The sequence below is a fragment of the Neltuma alba genome, unplaced genomic scaffold (genome assembly GCF_004799145.2).
Source record: "Neltuma alba isolate B1F8T4 unplaced genomic scaffold, ASM479914v2 tig00003988_pilon, whole genome shotgun sequence".
Classification (NCBI taxonomy): Eukaryota; Viridiplantae; Streptophyta; class Magnoliopsida; order Fabales; family Fabaceae; genus Neltuma; species Neltuma alba.
The window spans coordinates 225,567-235,948 of NW_021633509.1; the positions used below are offsets into that span (position 1 = coordinate 225,567).

The 10,382-nt window shown below is 33.2% G+C and overlaps 1 protein-coding gene across 1 annotated transcript; it reads right to left on the minus strand.

Moving 5' to 3' along the window:
- Nucleotides 1-4,593: 4,593 nt before the first annotated feature.
- On the minus strand, nt 4,594-6,654 carry LOC114743239 (uncharacterized). The gene is made up of 3 exons (XM_028931433.1): nt 5,587-6,654; nt 5,437-5,508; nt 4,594-5,064 (listed from the first exon to the last, which is right to left on the minus strand). The coding sequence occupies exons 1-3, from the start codon at nt 6,127-6,129 to the stop codon at nt 5,059-5,061; spliced, it is 621 nt and encodes a 206-aa protein (XP_028787266.1). The 5' UTR covers nt 6,130-6,654; the 3' UTR covers nt 4,594-5,058.
- Nucleotides 6,655-10,382: the final 3,728 nt, after the last annotated feature.

A 10,382-nucleotide genomic window follows, 5' to 3' on the forward strand; every position in this document is an offset into this window, starting at 1 on the left:
TGGGTCTTACATTAAGGACCGGAGGAGTAACATTAATCATCAACATTTTTAATGATAAAGAGGCAAAATAGCTCTACTTTTAAATTTTTGGAATAAATTTGTATGTAAAAAATTTTTAGGTGTCGAGCACTTCTGAGTGGAAACTTCTGAAGTAAAGTTGCATCATAAGCTTTTTCTATTCCCTGGTAATCATGATGATGCATCAGAAAAATAAAAGGAATATTCACAATCATCCTCACATCAGCAATTGATCCAACTAACTTGAACGATTAGAAACTGAAAAAGATTTTTTCCCCCTTATTTTTTTTAAATATTTTACGCTATTTATGACGATCGGTCTCCACCGGGCTGACGCAATATAAACTTGTAAATCGGAGTTTTCTTTTCTTTTATTTGTTAAATTTTTATTTTTATTATTTTCTTTTTGCCAACCATTTGTTGAATTTTTATGAACCATACAAAATGTAGGTTTGATTTTATTGACACCCATTGATTGAGTGGGCCCCTCACTTCAAAGCTGGACCCGGTGTGAGCATCATATGATCATTAAATTTAATCCGCCACAATTTGGTCAGCAGTCCACGTTAATCCTCTTAACAGTGTTAATGCCTCATTAATAATTAACATTATTAAACTCATTCATCAAATTAGACCAAATTTTGAACAGCATAAACAAAATAGAGAGACAAAAAATGGTGCAAAAAAAATATAAAAACTAAAATCAAAACCTAAACCCTTAACCTAAGTTAAACCCTTTTTTTTTTTTTGTTTTTATATCAAGTGACTAATTATTTTATCCATAGTTACAAGATTAATTAATATCAAGCTTATGTTCTGCATCTAATTAATTCGGTCCATCAAATCTATGCAGTTATAAATAACAATGGGCATGAGATCCATTTTGGATCACCTAAACCAAACAAATACATAATACTCTTTTCAGTTCTTTTTAGAAGAGCTTGATAACCAAATTATATAGTTAAAAAAAACAGTTAAAATTAATTAAAAGTAATAAATACGTAAAAGATGAATTTTTTCCCAACACACGTCTTTATTTACAAAGAGTAGATAAAAGAGAGAAATACAATGCTAGTAATAAAAGAAAGTATGAAAGAGAAATACTCGAATATTTGGATTATGGTACAGATGTCATTATATTTGCCTGGCCTAAGGAGACAAAACCCCCAATGAAGCACCCTCAAGTCCAAAAGAAAGGGTTTTTAAAAGCCTAAACAAATGAACAGAATAAAATGGACAGTTCAATTCCTTTTGATCCAGTCAATGCTTCCACTTCCAGTATTATTCCTGGGGCATTATTTTCAGATCCACCTCGTTAATTGCATATTGCTGTGACAGATTTTGTGAACCCAGAAGCAGCATCATAGTCAACATCAACTGAACTCTCATGACAGTAACAGTCTTCCATTTCGCAACTCTTTCATGCCAGGAACAAAAGCAAGTGAAAAATGTAGCTGATTACAGAAGTATTAATACTTCTTAATTACTTCTTCATATAAATAAGTATTTAGGCTATCATCAAGCAACTAGGGACATACAATAACTCAGGGGCAGAGGCCACTGATCTATAGAATAAGAATATAGAAACATTATCATTGTTGAGCATCAAGTTTCCTTGAGGACTACAGTCAATGATAAATTTTAGCTGCCAAAATGGGAGTATTTTAAAACTGAAATCGGGAATGAGATAGTGCTTCATTTGAGCAGTTAACTTATATTTATATAAATAAATATTCAGGCCATCATCAAACAGTTAGGACAGACAATAACTCACTGGCAGAGGCCACCGACCTTCAGAATTAAGAATATAGAAACATCATTATTGTTGAGTATTATGTTTCCTTAAGAACTAAGTCAATGATAAATAGGTACCAAAATGGAAATCTCTTAAACTGAAATTGTGATTGGGATGTTACCTCGTTTGACCTGCAATTACATGCTACAAAATACATTACCAGGTGCATCAAAAACTGCAGAGTCAATCTGACGCAGTTGTTATTTATGACTGCAAGATAAAAATTGTTTTTCATTGAAACCGTGACACATAATCAACCTGTTTAAAGTGGATACAAACTAGATATACTATGCCAGCTCTTCACCGGAAGCAAGCTAAAAATCATTTGATTGTACCATGTCGTAATCAACTGAGCTCAGCAGGTGGAAGTTCAGTGCATCAATATGAGAATTTTCGTTTTGCTGCATCTCACTTGGTATCAGGAAACAGGTCCAGATTATCCAATCCAAGCCCATTAGGTGCAAAATAATAGACAGCAAAACTTCTAAAGCACATTTTAGATGATATCAAAATGAATTAAACTTGAGTATCATATATCATATAATGTAGCTTCCAGCTAATTTTTTTAAGATGCGCATAGCTCACCATTTAGGGCTTCAAATTACAAATTTCAAAAACAGTAACACTTTCAGGATTTTATTTAATAAAATGACAAAATATAAGTACATTTTTTAGGCCTTTGTTATGAAGCTATCCAATAAAAACAAGACAAGATATATTTGACAGCTCAGCACCACACACACAAGTCTTCAGAAGACTTTTACTTAACATATACTTGTACAGGGAGAACCTGAAGCAAAGTCCTTCCTGTGGAACTTAACTGACGTCCTGTCCTTAATAAAAACCTTCATGAAGGAAAAACCAAAACCAAAATGGAAGTAGACAAAATCGCAAATAAATATATACCGTGATATATGCAGAGAGAGAATGACCCGGGGGGGGGGGGGGAGTACTTGTCAAATCTATCAGCACTCTGATTTCCATGATAAAAAAGGATAAGCCATTGGATTAATCTTGGATTCAAAGAAAGTAGTTAATTTGAGCAGAATGAAAAGAGGTCAGGCCACAGCAGGGTTCAAATCAGAGGAATCCCAGACAGTTACAATGCACGCTACACATAACTATAAAGCTTTTGACAGCAATTTAATGGCTAGTTTGCTAGTGGCAAGATTGGATGACAAATTAAATAAATCAAAATTTTGACAATCTCAGAGAGCTGCTTATAGTGACAGCACTGAAAACAACTGCGACAAGAAATCTAAAATTGTTAACTGTATCAGCTGAGACTCAAAAAGAAAAGTTGGTTACAATTTAACAAGGGCATGTAACCAGTTTACGAAGATGAGCTGGTCCAACTTATTTAGCAGCCTAAAATCTCAAGCTGAAATATAATCACTGTAGCGGGATAAACTAAGAAAAAGGCAACTAACATAAAAGTATTTTGAAAAGTTAAAGCAATATATCTAATGATGAGATGAGGGCAAATCCATATTCCGTTTACAAGGAATAGCCAGATGATTAGATGCTGATGAATTAGTATATATCAAACCCGCTTATTTAATAGTAGTGTCCAGTAAAAGCAACATGGTGCGTGAAACAGGGTGCCGAAATACCTAAGAAGGTTCCAGAACTCCAGTGTGTATATAAGTGAGCAACTCAAAATCAGAATAAAATATTGATACAATGAGGAAAGGAGAAAGAATATCACCCACTTGCATGCATTCCATTTTAGTATCACACAAACATGATCTCCAATAAAATCTATGCATTTGTAGCTTCCATAAATTTTGAAATTTGAAAAGGTTCTCCTATCTATCTTCCCTTTCACAATCAAGAGTATTTAAGCTGTTACAAGCGCAGATCTTAGAATCAATAAGAGTAAAACTTCAACAAATTCCTTTAAAGAAGTTGGCTTAATTAATAGCATATATCAGTAGCAGGATAAAAAACCACCGATCATATTTTTCAATTCAAGCAACATTACAATTGGAATAGTGGAAGGAATTCTGTTTTATTTACATAAATTATGTACACCTTACATGTCAACAAAGATAAACAGATATCAAATAAAAAGGAAAGAAGTAAAAGAAAGCAAGCCAAAGAGGGGAAGTTTGCCATCAATGCACAACATTTTTTCCCCCAGTATCTCATTGGCATGCCATCAAAAGACACAATCAACCCATCGTTAAATGATGAGGTATAAAACAGATCGTAGCATCAACATAGGAGTAAAAGCAGGGGAAAATAACCTCATTTCAAAGCAACACGGAATGTAGTTGGGGGAAGGATCCCATTATTGGACAGCCAGATCATCATGGGGTGATTGTTGAACCCCCTTCACTCTCTCTCTCTCTCTCTCTCTCTCTGCTTGTTCCATGATCAGTACATATTTTCTTTTCAATTCAAGGACAAAAATCCTCCTTGCCTCACATTTAATTCATGTATTTTCATCACACAAATTCAGGACAAATTGCTTAGAAGATGAACACTAATTTAGAGGTACTTCCCCACCCCACCCCACCCCACCCTCCTTTCAAATAAAAATAAAGAGAAGACAATTTTTCTTGCTCAAATATGTCAACCATTTAGGGTTATATTTCTCTCATTCTTGTTCACGTATCCCCGCCCCCCCAGCCCCAGATCCCCCACCAGCTGTGCTTATGAAAGTTGGAAAAGGATGATATGGTAAGCCCTTAAGGTCCAAACTTTACTAGTTTCTCATGATAATGTTAGCAAACAATCATGTTGAAATGGAGAAAGCAATCTGAAATGTAGTAATATTTAGTTTGAAGTGATGAATGCATCACTATATCACCATTAACGTTTCATACATGAACTCTCCCTCACTCCGATGACACTGGAAACCAATTGCCATATGCTTGCGATTTAAAAGTAAGCTGTAGAACAATGATTATGAGTTGGGGGAAAAGAAAATATAAATATAACCGATATTGCCACAATTCTTCTCTAGAAAGAAACTGAAAACAAAATAACTCATATGTACATCTCTGACTACACATAACCCTTTACTGTTATAGCTCTTCTAACATTTATTGGATGCCTCAGTCAACAGATGAGGCCCAAAAACAGATACATTTGTTATCCATCTTCTTATGATCTGTTGGTATATGGTATTTTATACCTTCTGCTGACGGCCAAAAAACAAAATGTTCCAAAGTCAGAAGAAGTCAGAAACCAAAAGAACATCCTATATCCCAGAAGGTCAGAACCAGCACTAGAAAAGTTTAACCCTGCAAGAAGCATGAAGAATTCTCAGTATCATATGATGTTGTAGTTTGATTGGCATAAGAACTTGAATACACCACAAACATTCATTTGTTCTAAATAACAAATAAGATATTGAAAGTAGACTATAATCTAGTGTATTCACTATATTTTTAGGCCCCTCATCCTCTTACAATTGGAAGAGGGTTTAGGTTATCTTGAAGCGTGATCAAGCAAAGCATGAACACACAGCCATCGAACACAAACTAACACAGGGCCCGGCAATATGATTATTCGTATGGATCTTGAAGAATTGTGCGCCGTGTCTAATAAGCCAAAAATAAATTCCAACACACAATAAACCAAAAGATATTGAAACAAGACTCTGAAAGGATTACCTTAAGAGGAGCATCAGGAACTCGATACATATCAGGAGTCACCGACGTTAACCACAGACCCGGAAAAAGTCCCTGCAAAAGAATAGCAACGCTAGCATCAAATTACCACAATAGCACGAAATGGATAATTATGTGATCAAAGAGACATACATCAAGCAGTTTCTGCACTCCCTTCGCTCTCTTCTTCGGCCGCCTGGGGGGCTTTGACCCAGTCAAGATCAGGAAATCGTCCTCAATTTCCACCTTTGAAAGAGATACTGAAAGTTTGCGCTTTTTCTTTGCAACTTTGTGCTCAGTGACAGTCGATTCCGGCTGAGTGTGCGCAAGCGGCGAGGGTTTATTCTCCTGCGGCGGCGCTCCACTGGCACTCTGAGGTTTAGTCACTGGCCGTCTCGGCCTCAGATTCCATGTCTTCGCTACAGGTTCTTCATCGTCATCTGCCCATTCGGCATCATCTTCGGCGTCAGTATCAGCCTTGCTCCTCGCTGGTGCTCGGATAAGTCCAGTTTGATGCAAGTCCGATGCCTTCACTTTCTCCTCCTTTTTCAGTTTCAGCTTCTTATCTGAACTTTCAACCAAATTCAGAGCTCGAATCTCGCTAGCAGATACAGTTTTCAAATCATCGCGACCAGAATTGCCCGATCCAGAGGAGTTTGGAGGACGGTTAGGACAACTTGATGAGCCTGTTGTCATTCTTTCGGGCAGAACGATTGTGATCCTGATCAGAATGACGCGAAGGCGATAGATGAGAGGGATCAAGAGGCCTGCGAAGGCGCTGTGTATTGGATTGATTCATCGACCACTTCAAGTTGGAGAGAGGAAAATTGTGAAGAGGCTGGTGAGACTTAGCAGGGGAGAAGGTTGAAGCCATGGACGGCGATTCGCAGATGGATGTTGGAGGAGGAGGAGGAGGAACTATTTCAGATTTGGGTACTGAATGGAACACCATGAATCAACTGGGTTTCACAGGAGGTGGATTCTGCGTAATGGGATTTGGCTAATGAACCAGACAAATCAAGAAACCCATCAAGATCACCAGAGAGAAGAAGATGAAGGTGGTAAAAGAAGAGAGATTCAAGCGAGGCCTCAAATTAGGGTGAAAAGTGAGGAAATTGAGAAGAATGAGAGGAATTTATGAGAGGAAGAGGTAGGGGGAAGATGTGGGCGTGTGAAACTAGACGACGGTTTCGAGCTACGACTATGACACTTGCCTCTGAAACAAGAAACAATTCTTAATTTCTCATACGGGATCAAGCCTTGAAACCTCAGTATCAGTCGAGGTTAAAGTAAACCGGAGGAAAACGAGGAAAGGGGGAAATTCTAAATCAGATTTGGGATATGGAAGTTTTAAAGGTATTTTTTTTTAGATTCTTCCAAAAAAAAAAATTTAAACCAAGTTTCTTGTATCCATTCATTATGTTAAGTTCTGTAATCATGCATAATCATGTGTTGTTTTTTTTTATTTTATATGAATTTTTAATTAAATACTAATATTTTAAAAATAGGACACATAATTATGTGTGATTGGAAAACCTAATATAATAATTATAAAAAATATATACTCCTCCGATCCTTAATGTAAGACCCATTTAACTAATTTGCTTAGATTAAGAAAGTTAGGTAAGTTAGTTAATTATAAGAAAAGTGACATATTTTTCCTAAAACACCATAATCATCTTTTTTAATACCTTCTCTCCTTCTTCTATTTGATTATAGTTGAGGGAGTATCTATAAGGGTAATTTAGAGAAAATTGATAAATATGATAAATGGGTCTTATATTTAGAATAAAAACCAACTCAATAATTGGGTCCTATATTAAGGACCGGAGGAGTATGATGTAATTACTGTCAAATAGAAAATGGATAAAAAAAATATATGAGAAAGGCATGTTGTTATTTGGGTTAAAAGTGAAAAAGTGAATTAAATTTTTTAAATAAGTACAAAGTGCAAATAATAAAAGGACCAGCCCTATTTCAAAAACTATAACTCATATGGAAGATGGTGGAAAATAATAAAAAAGATGAAGAGTGACAAGTAGACTGATAATAATAACAACAATGCTGGTAAAAAAATAATAATAATAATAACAACAAAGTGTTATCTTATTATGTGAGATTGCCTACATAAATGGCAGGATGACATGTAAGCCAACACATGAAATAAAAATACTTGAGATCATGATATCGACAAAGCATAGAAAATTTCCCCAAACCAAAATATCAAACTATAGGTTGCTCATATTACCAATAATGGATTAAAGAAAATCCACATTTTTAAGCAAAATTTTATATTTAAATTTTGTCAATATAAAAAAGAGGTTGAGAAAACTTTCCCTAGTTAAAATTCATCCCGAATTGAATTCAAATTCATTAGAGCAAAATACTATATGTTTTTTTTAACCGACAAATACTAGATGATTTGACACTTCAAAAAATTATGCTAATTTGTCTTGCACTTCAAAATGCTTAAAATGAATTAATTGTGTCCATGTTACCAACTACACTCAATGTACAAGAAATCAATATGTTAAGTAACAACTTAATTTTGAGCTTTATGAATATTAAAACTTCTATTAGGAAAGTTTATTAAATTACAATTAAACCCAAAATAAATTAAAATTCATTGACACCGCTTAATACTAGACAATTTGTTACTTGAAAAATTGTACTTTTATTTTTGCATGGCATAGAGTTGAAGATGAAATATATTATGGATTATTCATCAATTCTAAGTATGTATGTAAGTATTAATTATTATTATTATTATTATTATTATTATTATTATTATTATTATTATTATTATTATTATTATTATTAATAAGAACCAAAGGTTCTTTTTGGAAATTTTTAGTCTGAAAATAAATATGGGTCCCAAAGTGTCATTCCCCCACACTTCTACAACCATTGCATTATTTATTAGCAAGGGAGACCACACTGGCATTGTAAGACCTAGTTGCCACGTGAAATGTCAACTGCTCTTTATGTCTTTCTCTTACGCAGCTACTAAAGAGAATTTGAATTAATTATTTTCATTCATATGGTCATGCATTTAAAATATTAATAGCACAAAAGAATATCTATGTATATGGAATATTAATCTATATATCATAATTACATTCATTCGATGTTTTTATAGTCAACACATTGATGTTCTAAATTATTCCTTGGTATTATTTTTCTTCTTTTTTATTGAAGCATTGTTTGGTGTTTACATTTACTTAATTAAGAGAGAGAAAGAGAAAAAGAATAATATTTTTTTAATATTAAAAGACAGCTATATGACCTAATAAGCCAAATTAAACGAAACCAAAATTAGGTACTAGGAATGTTTAATTAATTTGTCACATACCAATTTCTTAACCTTGCAAGTTTTTTTTTTCTGTTGCATTATAATTTCTGGGTATTCTAATCTATAGTCCCCCCCTTAGATAGACACAAAAAAGCAAGTTTTTGTCTTGTAATAAAAGCACATTTCAAATCAATCTGCCTGTGTATTATTATTAATATACTCTTCTGATCCTATTTACAGGAAAGAGTGAGAAAGTATTTTTTGGTTCTATTTAGATGTATAATTTTACTTCTTATTTATTATTGTGTTGACTTTGTTTATATGAAATATAATATATATTAAATAGGGATAAAAGTGAAAAGTCATTAAATTTTAAATGAGAGTTAATAAAATTTAAAATTTTTCTTGTTTTGTGTGAAACATACTGAAAATGTCTTATAAATAAGATCAGAGGAATAAGGATAAAACCTTGTGTGCAATAATTCAATAATTCCCTAGATCCAAATTCAAAGGGAAGAATTTATTGTGCAATGTGGACGTGGTATGGCTCTCGGTACCCCCTCTTAGTGTAAGTAACCAACTAATTATTTTATATTTTCTAGTCTATTTAATGCACATTTTTAAATTTATCATTCAAGCCAATAGTTTGATTTAAATATTGGTGAAAATTTCAGGGGAAAAAACTACCACAAATTATTTACACATTACATTTTTAAAAATATGTGAATTAAATAACAAGGAAATTTCAGAAAAAACTACCACAAATTATTTACACGCTACTTTTTTTAAACATATGTGAATTAAACAACAAGCTTTTTAAATTATGATCCGAGTGAGCAGAGTATTTTTCATAGATTCTTCTTCCTTTCTCATTTTCAACAATTGTCTGCAAAGTTTTTTTTTTTTTTCCCAACAAAAGTTTGCTTTCCTTTTCCAGATTCTTCTTCTCACTTTTTTTCTTGATAACCCATCTCATTGAAGTTCTCGCCCCATTCATAATTTGAGGAAATCCTAAGCAATAAATGCTTTGTATATTCATTGGACATTTACTGCTATGGATTCTCATTTAGACTTTTGTATTTCACCAAAAAAAGCATTTAGACTTTTGTTATCAATGTAAAAAATATTATATGTAGTCCTTTATGTTTGATCACTTATATCTCGTTCTCACATGTCAAAAAATACATTGAATTGTTAATATTTTTCACATTTGCCTCTATTAGAAAAGGGTGTTGAAAAAAATATGTTGTACATCTTGTGTCGCTTATTTTCTTTATTATATTACTTCTGATTCTTAATATAAGACCCTGTTTGATTTTTATTTTGGTCTTAAATATAAGACTCCAATCCACTTTCTCTCTCATATTTATACTTTTTTTTTTCAAAGTAGTCATTCTAACAATAATAGTTCTAGTTAATACACTTAATTAGCAATGATATTTTAGGAAAGACAACATATATTTAGGACAAATAACTAACTCAACTTACTTCCTTAATCTCTTCAAATTAGTCAACTGGCTCTTATAATTAAGACCGGAGGTAGTATTCAATAAGAATAAAATTAGAAAAAAATTAACAAATTTTTACAATGCTAGTAACTTATATATGGAAAGTTGTGCCCCTTTTTTCCTCCCTTTGTTGCTTTTTAAGCTAATTT